This window comes from Vicia villosa, linkage group LG4 (genome assembly GCF_029867415.1).
Source record: "Vicia villosa cultivar HV-30 ecotype Madison, WI linkage group LG4, Vvil1.0, whole genome shotgun sequence".
Taxonomy (NCBI): Eukaryota; Viridiplantae; Streptophyta; class Magnoliopsida; order Fabales; family Fabaceae; genus Vicia; species Vicia villosa.
In genome coordinates, this window is record NC_081183.1 from 156186811 (window position 1) to 156211204 (window position 24394).

At 34.6% G+C, this 24394-nt stretch overlaps 4 protein-coding genes across 4 annotated transcripts; 2 read left to right on the top strand and 2 right to left on the bottom strand.

Moving 5' to 3' along the window:
• The first annotated feature begins 6920 nt into the window (after positions 1–6920).
• Positions 6921–7990, top strand: LOC131600044 (seed agglutinin 2-like). The gene has a single exon (XM_058872276.1). It carries the CDS (start codon positions 6970–6972, stop codon positions 7819–7821), a length of 852 nt encoding a protein of 283 aa, XP_058728259.1. The 5' UTR covers positions 6921–6969; the 3' UTR covers positions 7822–7990.
• Positions 7991–11390: 3400 nt separating this feature from the next.
• Positions 11391–12458, top strand: LOC131600045 (bark agglutinin I polypeptide B-like). The gene has a single exon (XM_058872278.1). The coding sequence runs from the start codon at positions 11439–11441 to the stop codon at positions 12285–12287; it is 849 nt and encodes a 282-aa protein (XP_058728261.1). The 5' UTR covers positions 11391–11438; the 3' UTR covers positions 12288–12458.
• A 6047-nt stretch (positions 12459–18505) lies between these two features.
• On the bottom strand, positions 18506–21275 carry LOC131598148 (uncharacterized). Its single transcript, XM_058870778.1, has 4 exons — positions 21056–21275; positions 19221–20611; positions 18837–19125; positions 18506–18735 (listed from the first exon to the last, which is right to left on the bottom strand). Exons 1-4 carry the CDS (start codon positions 21273–21275, stop codon positions 18506–18508), a joined length of 2130 nt encoding a protein of 709 aa, XP_058726761.1.
• Positions 21276–23319: 2044 nt separating this feature from the next.
• On the bottom strand, positions 23320–24294 carry LOC131598149 (uncharacterized). The gene has a single exon (XM_058870779.1). It carries the CDS (start codon positions 24292–24294, stop codon positions 23320–23322), a length of 975 nt encoding a protein of 324 aa, XP_058726762.1.
• Between the last annotated feature and the right edge of the window lie 100 nt (positions 24295–24394).

Consider the following 24394-nt stretch of genomic DNA (forward strand, 5'->3'; position numbering starts at 1 on the left):
ACTAACGAGCCAAAAATATTTTCTTTTAGTTTATCAGGATAACCAGGTAGGTGAGTGGTTGGAAAATGTTGAGGGAGTCGTTTAAAACTGATAAACACGGGTTTTTCATTGTTTTCAAGAAAATGAATTAGAATACATCCAAAGATGAGTATTTAATGTCAATGTCTGACATGCTCGTTGGCACAATATCAAGAATGAAGTCATGTTTTTATGTAGGGCCACACTGAGTACAACCAAATTATATATATATATATATATATATATATATATATATATATATATATATATATATATATATATATATATATATATATATATATATATATATATATATATATATAAAACAAGGCTAGTTTCAAATGCCCATGAAAAACAAAAACTTATGGATAAACAGTCATACCTCAAGGTTTGAAGAACACTAGAGACAACTACCAACGAGACAAAAATATTTTCTTATAGTTAATCAGTATAACCAGGTTGGTGAATGGTTGAATAATATTAAGTGAGTCATGGAAAATGATAAATTCAAGTTTTGATTGATTTCAATGATATGAATTAAAAGACACCCATATATGAGTATTTAATGCAAATGTCTGACATGCTCTTCGACACAATATTAGGAATGAAATCATGAGTTGTATGTAGGGTCAAATCGAGTACTACCAAATATTCATCTATCGAGATAACATTTATAAGGCTACTTAAAGATGCCCATGTAAATTAGAAACTTATGGATAAACTACCATGCATCGTGGTTTGCTGATTCCAAAATCCTACTACCAACGAGCCAAAAGTTTTTTCTTTTAATACGTAATAGGTAAGTTTTTAGAAGTTTACATGGTTAATGTAATAGTGAAATTTATCAGCCAAGAACAATACTTGGAACACTTAAGGTGTTATTTTGATATAATGGAACATTCTTAATATGAACGCAAAAGAAATATATTTTGCAACACAGATATATAATATGTTGGGATTGTTTTCCCATAAAAATGGATTGAGGTCGACAAGAAAACAGTTACTACCATCACGAAAAATGTTACCACCGATGACCAAAACCCTAAAAAAAAAAGGTGTTCACGTCATTGGTAAAATGCAAGGCTAAACAAAAGTTTGTTTCGGAGTATAAATATTACGAGGTTCTCAACTTATAAAGATGGTGTTTTAAGTCCTAGGAAAACCTTTAAAGCTTTTATATTTTTGTGTCATTAACCATTATATCTAGATAGAAATCTGTATTTTTTAAAATGTTGCAGAAACTAAATATTCTTTAATTGAAAAGTTATGTCAAAAACCAAGGTGATCAAGTACATGATGACTAAACTAGTATGGAAATAACACAATAGAAAATGGACTATAGTATTGTCGAAACACTCTTTACAATATATCCTCATGAAATTCGTCAAAAGCCAAACAATTAACATTTTAAATTACACTCCCCCTATTATAAGATGAGGAAAGTAAATTGGTAGAACAAAAGGTATATAGATGTATGATTGTAGCGAACCATCCAAGAATCCAGGTTATAGGTAGGAGCGATCCTTCCAACTCATGCATCTTGTACGCCCTATGAAAGAGCTTCTAGAACATTTGATATGGCCCCTCCAAGTTGGGTTTTAGTTTTTTCTATTGTGCAAGCAGAACTACCTCCTTTAATATAAGGCCTCGCTCTTGTATCTCTTTTGGCTTGACTTTGGAATTATATATTTTTGAGACTCTATTTTTGGTTGCAAATTTATGGACATGGGACACTTCTCTCAATTCTTCTATTAGGTACGCCATATATTCCAATTCGGCCTTGCTTTCTTATTCATTAAATTAGGGTCGTCGCCACAAGGACGTGTCAATCTCCATAGGCAACCTGACGTATGCTTCATATACCATGGCAAACAAAGTTTATTTGGTGGTGGAGTGTGGAGTTGTATGGTATGAACATAATATCTCATGGAGTAATTCGACCCTTAAATCCTTCGTATCATCAAGTTTCTTCTTGATTTCCTTAAAAATATACACTATTTACTAATTTTTCATGCCTGTTTCCTGCGGGTGTATGATGGATTAAAACATTTCTAACACTCCTACATATTTGCAAAAATAATTAATCATAGCATTGGTGAACTGAGATCCATTGTCGAAGACGATAGCTCCGAGAAATTCACTCCTATTGTTGATGAGGTGAAGCAGCAGCAAAAAGTAAGTATTTATTTAGTTTTATCAAATCGTCTCCACAGAGATTATTGCTATTGAATTGTCGTTCGACAATTTCTCGCGTTATTGAGTTTGGGTTTAAATGGTTTTAAAACGGTAAATGCGGGAATTAAACGTATAAACAAGAAAGAATAGATTCTTCGGAAAGTAGAGAAACTCTCGGGTTTGCATTTCATCTACCATATCAAATACTTAAACTTACTACCTTGTTGTACTCATCCTAAATCACTTGTCAATATCATCACGTACCACTCACACGGAGGTTATGTCTAACGCAAAGTGAGAAATCAATCGTTTTGCTCGTGTTGACAATTTCTCAACACAACACGAACAACACAGAGGTATTAAGAGCCGATACCCAAAGTGAATACTAAGCCTAAATCTATCTCTAGAGTCTAGGACCTAGCAAATATTCATCCAAGAACAAGATTTGAGAAGTTTATGTCTAAAGCAACTCAAATCCAAGCACAAAGCAAAAACAAGGATAAACATCAATATTGATTTGTAAACTAGATTTTACACAATACCAGGAGTAATAAATATATATATATATATATATATATATATATATATATATATATATATATATAATCAAGGTAAAGTTACATACAAACTCCAACAAATAGAGATTACACAGAGAAGACAAGAAGAGGAACCAAACATTTTTTGGTTTGTCAACACCAATCGATGAGAAATTCGACCTCAGATCATTCAGATGCAGGCTCCATTGTTGTTTTCTAAGCTCTCTAGACCAAAAAATGAAGGTTAATGGAGTTGGGAACAAATACCCCAAAACCGTACCTAAAAAAATGTGTTTTTTCCCATAAATAAAAAATTCTGCCCAACTGATCCCGCTTAGCGAAATAAAGCCCGCTAAGCCCACTTTATTGCGACTTGAGATCTTGTTTCGGCCATAACTTGAGTACCTTAACTCCGATTTACGCCCAGTTAGAAGCATCAGAAAGCTTATTCAGTGATCTATCTAAATATTGCCTAAATATCAACCAAATTGATGTTTTTTCTCATCTTTGTTTTGAGCCTTATTCTTTGATGAATTGCTAAAAATTGCATTCTTGAAGCTTAACCTTTTTCATTTATTACTCAATGCTCCAACCATGCATGAATACCTACAAAAAGACATAAAAACTATCAAACGGTACATTATATATACAAAAACTCAATTAAACATAATTTATACATATTTATACACAAACTGGGGGATTATTCAAGGATATTAACAAAAGAATTGATAAGTGCCACTAAAATATACACAAATATAACGACTATTTTTCACTTATCACCTGCACAAAATTTTCTACCAATAGAATTGACGAACTCTCTCAACTTTGATTTTAACAATAACTCCCGCCTCTTTTCATTTGGTGAAATAATCAACTCCCACTGTTAAAAAAATTAGTTGATATGGCACTAGGGGAAACATACTCAGGATGTACATGACCCACTTATAAAAAGGCCAACGAAAAGTCATCGACTAAATAAGTTCATCTGAGGCATAGTGAAGGTCAACAAGCCTCTAGCATTGGTCACAATTTCCCATCACCATGTTGATCATTAGGGACGACAATGTCAGGTAGTGATTGTTGATATTGTTAATAGTTTATACAACAAGTGGTGATAACATCTACACTTCAAAATCTACTCCCTATGCATAAATTTGATATATGCAATTAATTTGATTCATATGGTCAAAGAAAATCCCTTGACAACACACCTCAATTTGATTGATCAGAATGACGAGGGTTAGGTGGATATTGTTGTATCAGGTGAAAAACCACTTTACATGTGTTAGATATTCTGTTTAGAACTACTGCCACGTTTTGCAGCTTTTAGTTTCCTATTATTCCTCATTCTATTTTGAATATTTCAAATAAGTCTCCTAATTTTTAGCTAAGTTTTGTTTTTCCTAGCATTAAGTCATTAGTTTGTTTCAGTAATCAATCGTGGCCTAAATTATAGGAACATGATCCTAGTGGGCAGTTATCACTCTATTGTGTATTTGTATGTTGGAATTGAATGAAATCAATACTCTTCTTCCACATGTTCTAGCAACTGCCTTTATTCTTTCACTGCAACTTTACAAAATAACGACAACATGCAGTGTTTATTTAAAGACATCAAACATACACACCTCGTATCTAGTTTATACATGTGATATATGAAGTAGTTCGCACTAGGGAACTTAGTGCTTGCCTTTCTAGTCAATTTTGGGTAAATTATAATGTCGAGGTTAAAGAAAATGACCTACCCCAGACAGATTATAAAGGGCTCAAAGTGAGACTAACAAAAAACGTAACATCATTGATGATGTGATTTCTAATTGTATCATACATGTCGATCCATTGGAATTTAAAAAATGGACAGAAGAAGAGAATAAACTAAAGATCAAGGACCCACTAGAAGAAACTAATCAAGGGACTATAGAAAACAATAGGTATATATTTATGGGTTCATTTTTTCCCAAAAAAATTACAAGGAAAATTTGGTCGAATCAATAAATTAATACAACAAAATTTTTCTTTGAACTGTGGTGAAATTCATGGCTTCACTAGGGAGTTAGTCAAACACGTGTTTCCTTTGAAAGAAGATATTAAGCCTTTAAATCAAGATAATCAATTATTTTCTCTTAAACATTCACAAAGATAAAAAAGGAAATCAAAAGGTTTCTAAAAGAAAAGTTCATCAAGATAACCAGGTACGTGAATGGTTGGAAAATGTTGAGTGAGTCGTCAACAAATGATAAACTCCAATTTTTCATTGATTTCAAGAATATGAATTAGAAAACACCCAAAGATGAGTATTTAATATCAAAGTATCTGACATGCTTGTCGACACAATATCAGAAAAGAAATCATGGATTGTATGTACGGTCATACCAGGTACAACCAAATATTCATCTTTAGAGATAATATTATAAAGCGAATTTCATATGCTCTTGGAAATTAGACTCTTATGGATAAACAATCCTGCCTAAGGGTTTGAAGAACATTAGAGCCAACTACCAACGAGACAAAAATATTTATTTTTAGTACATTAGGATAACCATGTAGGTGAATGGTTGGAAAATGTTGAGTGAGTCGTCAAAAAATGATAAACCCAAGTTTTTCATTGATTTCAAGGATATATATATATATATATATATATATATATATATATATATATATATATATATATATATATATATATATATAAAGCTACTCTCAAATGCTCATGTAAATTAGAAACTTATGAATAAACAGTCATGCCTCGGGATTTGAAGAACACTAGCGTCAAAACTATTTCCTTTTACTTAATCAGGATAACCAGGTTGATGAATGGTTGAAAAATGTTGAGTCCATCATCAAAAAATGATAAACTCAAGTTTTTCATTGATTTCAAGGATATGAATTAGACGACGCCCAAATATGAGTATTTAATGCCAATGTCTGACATGTTCGTTGACACAATATTAGGAATGAAATCATGAGTTGTATGTAGGGCCACATCGAGTACAACCAAATATTCATCTATGAAGATAACATTTATAAGGCTACTTTTAGATGCCCATGAAAATTAGAAACTTATGGATAAACTACCATGCCTCAGGGCTTGATGAACACTAAAGCCTACTACCAACGAGCCAAAAGATTTTTCTTTTATTACGTCATAGGTAAGTTCTTAGAAGTTTACATGGGCAATGTAATAGTGAAATTCATTAGCCAAGAACAATACTTGGAACACTTAAGGTGTTCTTTTGATAGAATCAAACATTCTTAATATGAACGCAAAAGAAAGATGTTTTGCAATATCGATATATAATTTTTTGGGATTGTTAGCCCATTTAATGGATTGAGGTTGACAAGAACAAAGTTACGGCCATCACAAAAAATGTCACCGTCAATGCCCAAAACCCTAAAAAAAAAAAGGTGTTCACGTTATTGGTAAAATGCAAGGCTAAGCAAAAGTTTATTTAGGAGGATATATATTAAGAGGTTCTCAACTTGATAAAGAGATATCGTGTAGAGTCTTTAATGATGGTGTTTTATGTCCCAAGAAAACCTTTAAAGCTTTTATATTTTGGCGTCATTAACCATAATATCTATAGAAAGAACTATGTAATTTTTGAAATGTTGCAGAAACTAAATATTCTTTGGTTGAAAAGTTACGCCCAAAACCAAGGTCTCAAATACTGAAGTACATGCTGAGTAAACATGGCCAAACAATTAACATTTTAAATTACACTCCCTCATTATAAGACTCTTGGCGCAATTTGTAGATATTTAGAAAAATAGTTGTAGTATGAAATTTCTCAAAAAAATTGTTATACTTTTATATATTTATTAATGTTATTATGAATAACTACGATTTTAATTTTCTAATAGTACTTTAAATAAAAACATTTTGATAAAAAATCATTAATTCAAATTAAATTTTTCAAAGAGTCTCACTCCTTCGATTCCTTATTAGTTGTCACTTTAAAAAAAAATTGTTATTATCTATTGTCATTTTCAAAAATCAGTGCAAAATTAATTATATATATTTATCAATAATAATCATATCACTCTGCGTTAGATGTTCAGTATTTTATGAAGTATTTTATGCCTTGCAGTGTAAGAAACTGAATAATAAAAAGGTAGTAAATAAATGAAATAATCAGAACCATGTGCACTTTATGAGTGGTAGTTACTTTTCCCTGTATAAATACCCAACACTAGAAACATTTCATATCACATTCATCAAACTTGGATCAGAACAAAAAAGAAAATGGCCACCTCCAACTACAAACCCCAAAACTCATTCTCCATGTTGTTAGTAACATTTTTCCTCTTGTTACTCAACAAAGCAAACTCAACCGACTCCATTTCATTTTCCATCACCAAATTTGTCCCAGGCCAAAAGAATCTGATCTTCCAAGGCGATGCCCTAGTGAGGCCATCAGGCACACTAGAGCTCACAAAAGTAGAAACCGGCATCCCAATCTCAGGCTCTATTGGCCGTGCCTTATATGCCGCCCCTATCCGCATTTACGACGACACCAACGTTGCTAGCTTTACCACCTCCTTTTCTTTCATCGTCAAAGCACCGAAAAGAATCAACGGTGCTGAAGGCTTTGCTTTCTTTCTAGCACCAGTTGATACTCAGCCTCAGAAACCTGGAGGTTTTCTTGGTCTTTTCAAAGACAAAAAACTCGACAAATCTAACAAAATCGTTGCGGTTGAGTTCGATACGTTCTTCAACGAAGAATGGGATCCACAAGGGAATCATATCGGAATTGATGTCAACTCTATTGAGTCACTAAAAACAACCAGGTTTGCTTTGGCTAATAATGATGTAGCTAATGTTGTGATAAACTATGAAGCTTCGACGAAAACGTTAACTGCGTCTCTGGTAACACCTTTGCGTGAAACTAGCTATATTGTTTCTGCTGTGGTGGATATAAGGGAAGTTCTTCCACAGTTTGTGAGAATTGGTTTCTCTGCAACTACTGGATTATCTGAAGGCTTTGTTGAGTCGCATGATATTCTTTCTTGGTCTTTTGAATCCAAGTTTCCTGGTAGCAAGGCTTTGAAGAAGAACCTGGCTGGAAATGCTATGTTTGATTCTATGTTGTTTTAAAAAACATTCTAGTTGTGTGTGTATGCGGTGAAAATTATAATAAGACCTGCAACAATGGTTATGGTACTAGCTATTTGAATTTTAAACGGTCATGCTCATAAACTGCAAAATCTTGTAATACTTTTATTGTTGACCGATGTAATAATAATTTATTTTGTTACCATTGAAATATGAGTACGTTTCTATATAATTCTAAACTAACTACTCTATTACTTAAAATGACTAATTTAGATAATCAATTTATAAAATATTATAAAAGGTATATTAATAAGAAAAAGAAGATAATATTTTTATTCTTATTTGAATAATTTATTCTTACCTTCATTTTTACACCTACCCGTTATTTCACTATTTATCAATACGAGGAACATTTAATAATAATAATATATATATATATATATATATATATATATATATATATATATATATATATATATATATATATATATATATAAAAGTTAAAAGGTAGTGCACTGACAGTGTAAAACTATTTTACACTGTCATCCAATAGGGAGTCATGAATGTGTCATATCATTAAAGTTTTTTTTAAATAAAATAATGTTTTAATTGGATGCAGGGTGGTGATTGGTTGACAGTGTAAAAATATTTTACACTGTCAGTGCATAACCCCTTTTCTTTCTATATATATATATATATATATATATATATATATATATATATATATATATATATATATATATATATATATATATATATATATATATATTAATTTTTTTGATTAACCAACTTCATAGTTACTAAAAACTGAAAAAGTCTATTAACTAATTTCATATCTCCATTAATCAACTTCATAAACTTCATTAACCAACTTCATAACTACTAAAAATATGGACATTCTATTAACCAATTTCATTAACTAACTTTTTACATTTCATTAACCAACTTTGTTTTACTATTAAAAATTATTTTTATTACGTGAGTGTTTATTAACCAACTTTGTTTTGTTAAAAACAATTCCATGTTCATATACTATTCACTAAATATTGTTCACGGACATTGTTCACTAACATTGTTTACATACTGTTTATAAAAAAAAAAAAATTAACAAAATAACATTTTTTTTTATAAGCAACTCTTGTATTATGATTAAGAGTACTAGGGGTACTCCAACCCATATACAAGAAAGGAAACATGTCTATCCTGCCAAATGCTCTAGCAGTGAGAACAAAATAACATTATTCACCGTATAAATACGAGCAACGGTACGTGTTTGGTGTAAGTATTTAGGTGTAAATTTTGGTGTAAGAATAGCACACATGTTCTTATTTTGTATTATTGTATTTATTTTTATTATTAACTAGTATGATACTTGTGTGTTCGCACGGGTATCATATGGATCTGTATAACTCTGGTTAAGTCTGAGCCATATTTTTCAGATAAGTATCATTTATAGGGTCTGTTTGATAAAAATAACGGTTGGCTGATAAGCTAGCTGATAGCTTAATAGCTGATGGCCGATGACCGATACCTTATAATTTATAAATATAAAATGACATAATAGATATTTAATACATAATTATTTTATTTTAAATTAAAATAAGTTATAAAGGATAAAAAATGAAGAAAAAATAATAAGAAGCTAAAATGCTATTTGAAATAGCGTTTGAAAATAAGCTATAAGCTAACAAAATAAGCTATAAGCTCGAGATTAAAATACCGTTACCAAACAAGTCTAAATTTTTATATAAACTTAGTTATAACCTACAAACTCAAAATTGTGTCTTACCAAACAGAGCTATAATATTATTATAATTTTTGGATAAATTAATTCACCAACTCTTAATCCTTCACCAAACAGGATAGAACTTGCCGATATAACTTAAATCTCGGTTACACTTTTATACGAGTGGATCGATTAACTTATTCACTTTTATTCGAATGGATCAATTAAACCTCGTTTACACGTTTGTTTTCCAATAGATATGCAAAATCTTGATCTATATTTTTTTTCACAGAATTCTAGATTTATATTTCTGGTTGCCAGAGTTTAATAATTTAAATTTCTCTCTTTTAAAAATGAATAAGCATAATTAAACAAGTTTTCCTGCCATCAAATGTTTTTGCAGCAGTCTCTCAAATGAGATGTACTTATTAGTTATTGATCAATATGTATGTATTAGTATGTACGCTGACACCGTTTTAAACCTTTTTTTAATAGAACCATTTTAAACCCTTTAATAGTTTGTTTAATTAAAAATATATATAATGTAGTTATAGGATAAGGGGTTATTGATTATTGTCTTTTAGTTTTGTCCCTATCATATATTGAAGGACTTAATATCAGGAGTTATGTATCAGTGTTACCTTTATCCAAAGTAAGTTCTTGTAATGTATGCTCTTTCCCCATATCCATGCCAATGATCTTGATTTATTAATCTCCAGACATTTAATACTAGTTATCATGATAAAAGATGAAAAAAATCGACATAAGCACGTTAGAATTCATTCTTATTTTTTATACATGGTTTGCAAAAATTTATATTGTCGTACGACACACGACACCAAGAATGATGGAACCCATATTGCCAGTTGAATCTTATAGCTCTGCTGCGTATACCATAAACTTGTAATAATGGATATTTTGGGAGATTTTATAATGACAAATTATATTATATTTTTAAATTTTAACGTTAACGTGGAAATGTTCTAGTAAATTCAATTTGAGATGAAGTCATGAATATTCACCATTAAAAACACGTAAATAAAAGATAATTTAAATTGTGGGACCCGTAAATTCAAATAATTGAATGGATATAGACACTTGAAAGATAGTAGTCTCTGGTCCTACTCTTTTTTAAAATTTTGAAAAGTGTAATTATCTTTTAACTTTTAAATTTTGTAAATAATTTTTTTCATATATTTTACAATACTATAAAATATTTATTTATCAAATTTTAGAATTTTTTAAAATGAAAGGAATTAAATACGAATTTTTTATATTTTAAAATATAATGATAAAAGAAATGAAAATTTTGATTTAGAAATCAAATTTTGAGTTCGTTTTTTTTTCAAGAAATTTTTTATAACGTTTTAAATATGTTTGTGAAATAATCATTCTAAAATACACATTGATTTAACAACATGGACTCAAACTATGTTCATAATAATTTTGTAGAGAGTAAAACATGCGATTTTTTTTATACGACCAAAAACATACTATGATAATGTGTTTTTTTTTAAATAAATCCGCTGCAGTAAAAAATTTGCCATTCACACTGTCAAAATATTTTTTTCCTGTATGATATTGATCATACGATTTAAACAAAAATAGATTTAGTTTCTCCAAAATTATCTACTTTAAATCAGAATCATCCGATCTTAATCAAACGAACAGCTATGCATTAATGTGTGAAAACTTGCTTTTCTTACTGCAGGCAATCTAGATCTTTTTTTTACACAAAACTGTTTTATGGCAATGTGCTTGTACAAATGAATTACTGATTTTGAAGGTGAGTGAGTATTTGTATGCACATGAGTTTTATTTTGAGCAGCATTTAATGATAGTTCATAGTAGTCCTTGTATATGTATAAATATGCAACCCTCTGCTCACAATTTATGCAACCCATCTGAATTCCAATTCTAATAACCAAACAACATGGCTACCTTCAACTCTTTCTTTCTTCTTCTATCCACATTCCTACCTTTCTTCCTCTTGCTACTCAACACTGTTAACTCCGCTGAATTCGTTTCATTCTCCTTTCCCAAATTCGAGACAGACCAAGAGAATCTCATCCTTCAAGGCGATGCCGTTGTTCGACCAAATGGAAAACTAGAACTCACAAGAGTAGACAGTGGCAACCCAATCTCAGGTTCACTTGGCCGTGCTCTCTACTCCGCCCCTATCCGCATTTACGACGCCAACACAGGTAACATTGCAAGCTTCACCACTTCCTTCTCTTTTCTCATCGACGTTCCACGCAGACCCGATTCTGCAGACGGTCTTGCTTTTTTCCTAGCACCAGTAAACTCTCAGCCCCAAAAACCAGGAGGATTTCTTGGCCTTTTCCAAGACAAAAACTTCAATAAATCAAACCAGATTGTTGCTGTTGAAATCGACACGTTCATTAACGACGAGTGGGATCCTCAAGGTCGACACATTGGGATCGATGTCAATTCTGTTAACTCTATCAAGACTACACTCTTCGCTTTGGCCAATGGCCAGGTTGCTGATGTTGTCATAACTTATCAAGCTTCCTCTAAGACTTTAACTGCCTCGTTGGTTTACCCTTCTCGTGAAACCAGCTACATTGTTTCTTCTGTGGTTGATTTGAAGGAAGTGCTTCCGGAGTTTGTTAGTGTTGGATTTACCGCTACGACCGGATTGTCCGAAGGTTTCGTTGAATCACATGATATTCTTTCTTGGTCTTTTGAGTCCAGGTTGCTGGATAGTAACACTGATGCTTTGAACAACAATGTTGCAACCAATGCTGTGCGTGATGCGTGATTGGATGCGGGAATGAAGAAAATAAAATTGTAATAAGACCTGTAACAATGGTCACAATAATGTTTAAATCATGATGTACCTCCCAGAATATGAAATCTTGTAATACTATTTCTATTTCATAGTAATAATTCTCTCTTTTGCAAACAAAAAACATTGCACCAAAAAATTGTGAGTTTTAATTTTCGTTGCATTGTTTGATGTGATTAATGTTATGTGAATTTTTATGGATTTTGATGCTACTTCTAGAGAGGCATCGGTTGACCCATATGAGGAATCATAGTGTATGACAACTTTTTTTTTTTATTAAACAATAATTGGAAATGAGGATGCATGATATAATTTATCAGCATTTTAACAACTTTTTAACATCTTAAGACATAAGGTTCATAATTTGTCAAAAAAAAAAAAAAAAGGACATAAGGTTCATAAGAAGGTTCAATAGATTTGTTAACATGATCAAGTGATATTTATAAAAGCCATATTAATTATCTAGTTATTTAATTGTATTTTCTCAAAAAGTTAAGTGTTAGCCAATTTCTTTTATTAGCCAATAAGGAAATTCAGTTGGTATCAATTCATTGTGTTTGAGAAATCTAATATTAGGTTTGTTGGATCACAGAATATCTTAGTCATATTGTAATCACTTGGATTATGATAAAATATCTCAACGTGAGGGGTCTGGATATAACTCTAAGTTTAGGGATGAACTAGTATTAATTATTTATGTTAATCTTTTTTTCCCTTATCTTTTTATCATTTAGCATTTATGTGTGACTTGAATTTCATTTGAAACGAACCATCCAATGTTTTAATTAGTCAACACAACTCAAATCCTTCATTTCCTATGTTTTCACAACTTTAACAAGTTTAAGGAAGTTAGTGTTTCTAACAGGGCCGACACCCAGTCCTCTAAGGCCATATAGAGGAACAAGCCAAAGGAACGAATGGCCCAAATACCTCAGTAGAAAAGCATGATCGTCTTATCCAGAGTACTTGTGATATGTGAACATATGTATTCTAAGACAAGTGTCCCTAAGAGATGGTTATAGAGACTTGAGCCCTATAACCCTACTATAAAAGCCTATAAAAGCCTAATGAAGGCCTCATATTTAGGTAAACAATTTTATAACCGTAAAATTTCTCACTTATGGTCGTCACTGGCTTGGGTGTTAGAGTGTTTGGAGATACCATCCCCACCGTTGGACTAGAGTAGAAGGATAACAAGATCTTCAACTACATTTTTTTAGATAAAAGTTCACTCTCTTGGTACGAAACATAAAGGTACATAATGCATTAGTCTAAGTGTGAAATATTTAGCCTTTAATTAAAATTTGGGTTTTTTATTTGATTTTTTTAATCTTTTCCATTTGATTTGAGTAGAATTGCGAATTTTTATCAAACTGATATTGAATTGGAAAAAAAAGTTTGTTACAAACTCAAGTCAAGTTTCAAGCTAAACTTATTCTTAGCGAGTCAAGATTAACCAATTTAGACTCAACTCAACTCATTTCTAGCCTTAAGTAGTAATATCCCTTGGTTTCTTTAAGATACCCCTCAAAGAAGAATTTATTATAATTGGGATCAAGCTTAGTAAAAAAAAAATCATTTCACATACACTCACAATTCCAAACCTTCATGTAAGAAGTTAGTGTGAAAACAACGTCATAGTATTTGTGCCAATAAAAACCACTTTGTTCCAAGCAAAACTATCATATATGCGAGGACCATATTAACTTAGTACAAGGACGAGATGGTTATACTTGTGATTTCAGTGCGTTGAGTTTGTAATAGTAATAGAGGTTGTGCAAAACTTTGTTGATTGGTTTGTGTGCCTAATTGTATACTAAAATGCTAACTAACAATTTGAAAAATAAAATTACAAAGATGATTAAGTTCCCCTTTTGAATCTTTTAACCGTAGATGTGATAAACCTCATGATTAAACCTATAAGGTATGTGTTTTAACTATGACCTTTTACAAAATACGATTTTACAACTTTGGAACCTCTTGATGCAAAGAGTGTCCAATTGTAAAGCAACTCGCTTCATCTCAAGCGGCTTCCCTGATAGTTGGAATTTCCAATCAAAATTGTCAAAGGTTTTACAGCGCATAAATAAGAAGAATGATTTAGAAAACTCGATTTTACAATCTTGTAACCTCCGAGATGTTTGAAGTGTCCAATCACAGACAACTCGCTTTATCTGAAACAACCTCCCAAATACTAGGAGTCTTCAATCGCAACTAAAGAAAGTTTTATTTCACGTAAAATTAGACTAATGGTCGGGACTATTCTTGCCATCAAAATCAATCATATGTACAACCCCATAATTTATCAATCGGATGTACAAATCCTTGTAAGGTTTCATTTTCCATCTAAATTAAATCTCCTAATTTTGTAGACAGGAGAAAGCGTTAACTCAAATAAAATTATATAATTATAAATTAAACATTCATTACAGAAATAATCATAGAGAATTATTTATACCACATGGTTAGCGTAGAATCATTTAAAGGGAACATAATATAAGAAAACTAGTCATTCATTCTTAAGAGATTCATGACTTTAGCAATAGAAGTAAAAACATAATTACTTACAATGATTAGGAATAATCTCCTATTGGTAACGTTCATTTTCCTCTATCATTGGTGGGTAAATATGCCTTAGGGTCTCTAAAAGTCAGAACCCTAGTGACTAAATACATTTTTCAAGTTATAGAAAAATTCATAAATCGTAGGATCACACTGCACCCTAACTTAACCACAACAGAATTAAACCCTTATTTTATTTTTCAATTCTAGCATAACATTTAAATCATGTTGGTGGTCTTAGGAGCAAACCGCTTAGGTTGTTTTGCACTGGAAACAATGTGATGCTTAAAGGTGCGTTGTTATTGTCAGTTTCATGTGATTTTCTTCTGTTCTTCGTGTGCTAGTCCTCTCCTTGATTTGTCATCGTAACTTTCATAGTAAAATACTATGAAATTATTTGAGTTAAATCCCTTTTCCATCTCCCGCTTCTCATGACATGCTCTTTTACCTTGCCCTCAAAATCGTGGCAAAATCTCTTTTTCAACTGAGGTAAAATCACTTATTCATAGTAGTATTTGACTTTGTTTGATCTTTTGCGTGAATCTTCATAATCTTTATTAGAAACATAAAAAATCGAAATACATTTATAATAAAGGTACTTAAAAACAATGAAATTGAGTACTAAAATCATAGTGTGATAAATTGTCATCACAATCCCAAACCTAAACCTTTTCTTGTCTACAAGGAAAATGCTTGAAAATTGATAAATAAGCACGAGGCATCAAAGATCTGAGCACAACGATGTATTCGTTCATCTGTTTCCTTTGATTACGCACAACTACAATATAAGTCATCCTCTGGCTCTCAATTTCATCCTCGTATTTTGCAATAGTTGTGCGTCGTCGTTTGCGCCGACGAATATTTGGTGTTGTGGTGGTGGCTTTGACAATGAAATTAGGAGGAAGATTGGATGTTTCAAGAGAAGAGTTTGTGATAAAGAGGTTTATGCAACTATGATTTCTAGATCTAGGGTTTTCAAAGGACAAACACAAAACTAAGAAGAACAAAAGAAAGACAATAATAAAATTCTTGATAATTCTCTACTCTTCTCATTCATCAAAAGAACTTAAGTACAACTTAAAGTTTGTAGTTGGATTACTAGTGGGCTCGGCCCAATACAAGGCAAGGGAAATAAAAACATACTAATATTAATTAATTTATTTTGAGATATAATCTTTCATCCAAATGGGCTGTCTTGTAATTCTTTTGGGCTTGCTATCACTACTATCTGGCCCAAGAATAACCTTGTCCTCAAGGTTATGGGAACCCAATTGGTTGGGCTGAACAAATGAAGAAGTTCATTTACTGGGATGGGCCACGTGAGAGGGAAGAGGTTTTTGTACCGTTGGAGTTGCATTGGTAAGTGGAAGCCAGCTGTCCACGTGCGAGGAAGGCGTGGAAAGGGAGTAGTTTGAAAGTGGAAGCAAGTTGTCTTCGGGCAGTGTGCGCCGAATGGTGGGAGAGTGTGTAATCTCATCTGACGGTGGAGAAATGGGCAGAGGATGGTGATTCTTATCTGATGGTGAGAGAGGAGTTAGCGTTTCACTGTGTACTTTACTTTGGGAACCCGCAAAGTCTTCAATAGTCATATCAAAGTTAGCTGGCCAAGGAGTGATAATAGGACAAGGTGTGTTAGATAGCTCTAGAACGTTCTCACTCTTCATTTTTCCTTTCTCTTCTGCAGAGTTCTCTTTCATAACTTTGCTTTTCTCTTCTGCAGAAATTTTTGTATTCTTCAAAATCTTCAAGCTTTACTTACCCTTTTCTCCTTCGTTCTGTCCTGAGCTTTCTGTATCCTCCGTTTCACATAGCACTTCCAGATCTGTGGGGATGGGTCGATAATGGTTGTGAGGGTCAATTCCATGATACGCTTTCAGCTGTGATACGTGGATGACGGAGTGGATGCGTGAGGAAGGTGGGAGGTCCAGATCGTAGGCGACGGCTCCGATACGGCGACGGACGCGAAAAGGCCCAAAATATCGAGGTGACAGCTTCTGCGAGACACGATGGTGAACGGAGACTTGCCGGTACGGTTGAAGACGGAGGAGAACCAAATCTCCTACTTGGAAGGTACGATCTGTTCGTTTCTTGTTGCTTTGTTCTCTCATCTTTAATCTATTGTGCTCCAGGTTTTGTTTCAAGGTGTTAATCACTTCTTGTTGCTGTTTCAGTGAAATATCCAGATCCGGGACCATGGTCGTGTACGGATGCATGTTTGAGAACGAGGGAGGCGGTCGTCCATAAAGCGCCTCGAAGGGAGACATTTTGATGGATGAATGGTACGAGGTGTTATGCCAATACTCCGCAAGGTATAAGTACTTAAACCATCTTTTTGGATTATCACTTGTGAAACATCTGAGATAGGCTTCTAAGCAACGGTTTGTAACTTCAGTTTGTCCGTCTGTTTCAGGGTGGTACGCAGAGCTGTACTTCAGTGTTGTACCTTGAGCTTTAAAGAGTTCCTTCCAAAATGTGCTTAGAAAGATGGGGTCTCTGTCTGAAACGATTGATTTGGGGACGCCGTGTAGTCTACAGATCTCTACAGAAAAACGTTGGGCCAAGTCCTTAGCGGAGTATTTTGTAAGTAAAGCAAGGAAATGTGAGAATTTGGTGAGTCTGTCACAGATGACCCAAATGGCCGTATGACCATAAGAAAGAGGTAGGTGTGTTATAAAATCCATACTCAATTCGTCCCAAACCAACGATGGTACTGATAATGGCTGAAGAAGTCCCTGTTTCTTCGTTGGCATATATTTATTCTTCTGACACACTACACAGGATCTAACAAATTCTTTTGTTTCCTTGTATATTCCAGGCCAGAGAAATGAAGATGAGATTCGGGCTAAGGTTGGCTGAAGGCCTGAATGTCCTGCAACTGGTGTTGAGTGATACTCTCTCAGGATTGCCGATCTGAGAGTTTGGATCTGAGGTATGTAAATTCGTTCTTTAAAGTACAGAATACCATCTTTTTCCTGAAAAACATTCTGTATTGAAACATCTGTTAGAACTTTATTCATAAGTTTTTGGCCTTCTGCCTATGTTTTGTAGAACTCCCTGAGTTGGTTGAGAAGTTTAGGTATTGGTGAGGAGATCGACAGAAGCAAGGCATCCTCTTCCGTATAGAAACGACTGAGAGCATCAGCAACCTGATTCGCTTTACCAGGTTTGTAATGGATTTCAAAATTAAACCCTTGTAACTTAGCCGCCCACTTCTGCTGTTCAGGAGTTTGGATAGTTTGAATTAGGAGATTCTTTAAACTCTTTTGATCAGTATAGATTAGGAACTTCCTTCCAATTAAGTACTGACGCCACTTCTTTACAGCTTCGGTTATGGCGTACATCTCCCGAACATACACTGAAGAGGCCTGCAGACAATTGCACATCTTCTTACTGAAAAATGCAATTGGGTGTCCTTGTTGAGATATAACAGCTCCAACCGCTACTGCCGACGCGTCTGTTTCCACCACAAAGGTCTGAGCAAAATCAGGGAGACGCAGAACTGGAGTTGCAGTCATTTTTTGTTGTAATATTGTAAAAGCTTGCTCAGCTGATGTACTCCAATGTAACTTAGTTGAATGAAGTAAATCGGTGAGAGGAGCGGCGAGTGAGGCGTAATGACGTACAAATCGTCAATAAAAGCCGGTGAGTCCTAAAAAACCCCTGAGTGTCGAGAGTGAACGAGGCCTTGGCCACTCTAGTATAGCTTTAATCTTTTCTGGATCTGGGGTTACACCATCATTAGAGATAATATGACCTAAATAAGCAACACTAGGAGTAGCAAAAACACATTTTGACAATTTGGCATAAAACTGATTAGCAACAAGTAAATCTAAAATCAATTTTAAATGCTTGGAATGATCTGTAATGTTAGAACTATAAATTAGGATGTCATCAAAAAAACTAGGACAAACCGTCGGAGATAAGGGCGAAGTAGATCGTTCATGGCTGACTGAAACGAACTAGGAGCGTTAGTTAGGCCGAAAGGCATCACTAAGAATTCATAGTGTCCGTCAAATGTTCTAAAAGCAGTTTTGTGAGTGTCCTCTGGTGAAACCCGGATTTGGTGATAACCACATCGTAGGTCAATCTTAGAAAAGATAGTTGCAGAACCCAATTCATCAAAAAGTTCATCAATTGTGGGGATTGGGAAGCGATCACAAATTGTTACAGCATTTAGTGCCCTATAGTCGACACAGAAACGCCAAGTCCCATCTTTTTTCTCACTAATAGGACCGGAGAGGAATAAGGGCTGTTACTCGGTTTTATGGTACCCTCTTGTAACATATCTTGGGTGATTCAGGTCATAGCATCCTTTTGGGAGTGGGGGTATTTGTAGGGTTTAACATTGATGGGTGGGGTGTTTGGGGCAATGGGGATTTTGTGATCATGAGGTCTGGTGGGTGGGAGGCCATGTGGTTGTTCAAAAACTTTGGCGTAAGATTGAAGAATGGTGGAAATTTCATTAGGTACTATTGGTGGTAACGAGTGAAGTGGGTCTGAAGGTAGGGTTTGAGAGTTCTCTTGTGGAATAGTGGTTGGCTGATACAAAAGAAGGTGGAGAGAGGCAATGGAATCTGTGTGTAAGAGGTGGCAGAATTGGTTATAAGAAGATGGGGAAATATGGGTTTTGGGGTCGCCGGTAATAGTGGTGGTAGTGTTGTTGTGGGTGAAAGAAATCTTAGGGATTGAGAAATCGGCCATAAGTGGTCCTAGAGTGCGTAACCATTCCATGCCAAGAACAACGTCGGCTCCTTCAATAGGAAATAGGTGGAAAGGAATTGAAAAGGAATTGTTTTGTAGTTTAATAGGCACATGTTGACAAATTCCTGAGCAAGAGAGTTTAGAACCATTTCCTACCATGACAGAAAAATTAGGAATAGGCTGAGTAAGAAGCTTGAGGTGTTGAGCAATACGTGGTTGTAAAATATTGTGTGTACTGCCCGTATCAATTAAGACGGTGACGGAAAGGCCCATGATAGAACCTTTAAATTTTAGAGTCTTTGGACAGAATTGTCCATTTGCTGCTTGAGGAGATAGTTGAAAATATGTGTCCTCTTGTTCAAGTGAAATGACAGGTTCCTCATGAATTTCAGCCAATTCAGAATTAACAACATCATCATCTTCAATCAATAGGAGGAATTTCCCAGCTGTAGCACATTTGTGACCCGGTATGAATTTTTCGTCACAATTAAAACATAAGTCTTGGGCACGACGTTCTTGCAATTGAGCATTAGAGAGGCGCCTAATTGGTAATTTGGCAATTTGGGGTGTGGTTGGTGGCTTTGGGGTTGAAACAGCGGTGGGTGTAGTTTGAATTGGGGGGTTTGGGCGGGTTGATGGGCTGGTAAAAGGTTTATGGAATTTTGGCTTAGCATCCCGCAATTTTGATTCAATCAATTTTGCAAGTCCAATAGCTTTAGAAATAGAGTCAGGTTTATGAATTGCCAATTCATTCTGGATTTCTGGTAGTAGGCCAGAAATAAAGCAATTTAATAGTGCATCACGTGAGAGGCCCACAACTTGATTACCCAATTTCTCAAACTGAGCCTGATATTCCACAACCGAATGAGTTTGTTTCAATTTGAACAATTCAGCTTGATGATTAGCATAGGTTGAAGGACCAAAACATAATTCCAAGGCCTTGGTGAAAGATTGCCAATCAACCAACTCATGATTTTGGTGCATCCACTTAAACCAACCCAAAGCTTCTCCCTTCATATAAAATGACATCATAGCTAATCGGTTTTCCGGAGGTAAATTATAAAAAGTAAAGAATTGTTCCGCTTGAAATAGCCATTCTAAAGGATTTGAACCATCGAACATGGCAAGTTCGAGTTTAGGGGTTCGAAATGGTGGAAGAGGGGCGGTTTATGGGCTAAGGGAATAAGGGATTTGGGCCATTTGTGAAGTGGTAAAAGGGGGGGTGGTAGTGAAAATAGGTGGGGGTACGAAATAAGGAGGATCTAAGTAAGATTGGTAAGCCAAATTTCGATTGGTTGGTTGAAAAGGGGTTCGAATAGTGGATGAGTGAAGGGTAGGTATGAAGCTGGTGGCAAGTGAAGTAGCATGGTAAGGGGTAAAGCTGGAACGGGTAAATTGTGGGGAGGGTTGGGGGGAAAATAAATTAGGGATAGGAGTGTTGGGGGAAATAGAGAAAACAAGGGGGTTTGAGTTTATACCTGCTGAGCTGTTGCTATGAACAGTAACTCCTCCCGGAATAGTAACTCCGCCGGGAACAGTAGTCGCGCCATGAACAGTGGATGCGTTGTGAACAGTTGAAACGCTCTGTCCGTTTGGGCTGTGAACAGTACCTGCGGTCGCGTGAACAGTACCCGTTGCGTGAATAGTACCCGCTGGGTGTTTTTCGGTCTGAGCAGCCAGCTTTGTGAGTAATGTCATGAGTTTTCATATCTTGAATCAGAAATTAGCTTCTCATCAGCCATTTTAGTGTGAAGCTCTTCCAAATCAGAGTGAGTCTTTAGGAATCTCTCATCCATTTGCTGCTGTGTTTCTTGCATAGCATTGTCAAGATGAAGATGGGCTGTTTGAACAGCTTCATCAACAATCTCTCTAGGGTTTGGTGGTTTAGGGGGGGCCATGGAGTCAAGATGAAAGCACCAATTTGATAAAGAGGTTTATGCAACTATGATTTCTAGATCTAGGGTTTTCAAAGGACAAACACAAAACTAAGAAGAACAAAAGAAAGACAATAATAAAATTCTTGATAATTCTCTACTCTTCTCGTTCATCAAAAGAACTTAAATACAACTTAAAGTTTGTAGTTGGATTACTAGTGGGCTCGGCCCAATACAAGGCAAGGGAAATAAAAACATACTAATATTAATTAATTTATTTTGAGATATAATCTTTCATCCAAATGGGCTGTCTTGTAATTCTTTTGGGCTTGCTATCAGTTTGAATCCATTGGTTTCTACCATTTTTCACCATGGAAGGAGAAATCGCGATCTGATTTTAAGGAGTTTGGAGATTGGTTTTAAGGAGTTTAAAGAGAAAGCAAAAATTAGACCAGCAAATGATTTTGTTTCTAAAATATCTTTTACTCAATGTTAATGATAATGATTTTTTTTAGTTTAGATTTTTTTTATTCACAGAAAATCAAGAAGATGATGACAAGCAAAATTTTGACACCGTTAATAAAAAAATAAATAGAAAGAACAAAAAATATAACACTGTTAAAAGATATAAAAAATCAAACTAGTCGTTCTAAAAAAAAAGAGACCAAAATAGACTCAAATATAGGTAAGAGACAAAATTGACATTAAACATATGTTTTATCAATTGAAATGTAGAAGAACTTAGATAGAGAAAAAAAAGTTTTGAGTTACAAAATATCATAGATGAAGTATTTAACAACAAATTGGTGAATGTTTAGTTTAAAAATGAAGTATTTCTATTGTTTAAGAATAGACAATTTCTCATTCCACCTCATGAATCTCTTACCACCACTAAATTGACTAAATTTCTCTCATTCTTCTGTAGATGCATCTCCGGAAGCACCTCTTTTTTATAACGTTGCTTTGTTTCGTAGATGCACATACGGAAGACTTTCGTAGATGCATCTATGGGACTAACTCAGACTCAGAAAACCAGAACAACAACATTTGTAACAATAAAACATCCATTCCCTTGATTAAAATCAGCATTGATTAAAAGATACATCGAAATTTCCAACAGAAAATTAAGAAAACTAAGAGATCTAAGAAATTACAACAGTTAAAACAATGTCATCTGATCCATATATCATTAGAATGGAATCAACGTCGCCTTCCACTTCATTCCTCCAACGTTCTTTTTCTCTGGTCTCATACGAGGTCCTTGTTCTAAGCCTCTGAGTCCTTCTGTTGACTTCGTCGGGTTTGTACTCTCCCTCTAAAAAAGACATCAGAGTCCTCTTCAGTTGGTCGAAGGAATGGATGTTCCGAAATTTAACCGACATGGGGGGTTTGACGGAAGAGAAAATAACATGCCCATCCCTTCTACGATAAACCGGTTCAGGATCGGGACGCTTGGATGATGTTTGCTACCATGAACAAGGCCTTATGTGAGCCATTTTTGTGTTTGTATTTAGGGTTTGTGTTTGTGTGTAATAATTCAACCCTAGAAACCCCGAATTTATAGAAGCCTTTGGTGATTATGGACCACACAATTTCTGTCACAAAATGTTCCGTAGATATATCCACGGAAGGGTCATAGATTTCTCTGTTCCGTAGATGCATCTACAGTAAACACCCATAATTTTCAATATCAAACCCTTCCGTAGATACATCTACGGAAGTTTCCCTGTTATTTTTTTAGCAGAACTCTACGCAGTAGCAGCATAAACACAAAAACATAAACACTTTGAAACACATAGACACAAACACATAAACACAAAAAAGGATTATATTGCAATGTTATAGAGTGCATATATTACACTTTGAAATTAGATATATACATCAAAAGAACTGTCGCCGGCTAAATCAATTGGAGGTTCTAATCTTGACTTTTCGGCATTTGATTCCTTTTTGATGTTGTTCAACCTTTCGAAATCGTGCATCATATCCACAAAACGATCCGGCCACGTATCGACAACTTCGATATGATGAAGTGCCCATTTCAGTGACGTAGGTGGTATGAGGCATCCCGGTTTCAAGTAAACTTGCATAAAATGTTTTGATTTTGCGAGCCATCTAACACACATAATACGATCATTCAGATTTGTAGGAGGTGCGGTGCAGAGCGAAAAAAAGGTTTCCGAAAAACCATATTCTTTCAAGTCAATGCATAGTATGGCATATGCGCATGCAATAAGATGTCCCATTTCCGGGAATCTCATCCATTTTAAAGTCGGCGCATAAGCGCCCAACCAAGTAAAAATAGCTTCGTGAACCGATTCAAATATAGCTTCGTCTCCAAATACCCGCGTGTACGAGTCTTTATGGTTCATCAACTCTTCGATAATTTCATGACGGACAACCTTATGGCCATCCTCTCCCTTACCAAGCAAAGCCAATACGGCCCGAAATCCGCAATTACCGTCCCCAACCACATTGACGATCCAGTCAATGTATTTGTGCATAAAAATCGGCATCCCGTCGATGAATGGAATTTTTGGAGCAATATGCACCTCTTCGATTGATGGATTTTTTGGAGCAATATATACCTCATTAATTGATGGAATTTTTGTGGCAATAGGTGTCGGAGTTGAAACTTTTGGAGCAATAGGTGTAGGAGGCGGTTTGCTAATGCGAGCTCCTTTGTTTGAACTTTTTTGAGATTTAGGAGTACGTGAGTTGGGAAAGAGTTTGTCGACATGCTCACAATATAAAGAATCTCGTGTAATTGAGTTGTCATTCGGCGTAGACTTCACTTTCTTCGGAGCACCCCTTGTCTTAACCGGTTGAGACGACGGTTTCATGTCGGTTGTTTCTAGAAATCCAATCTTCCGAAATTGTTCTTTGATTTATAGTTTCATGTTGTCATCGGCCTTCGAAAACCTCTCTTGTATCGCCTCCAAT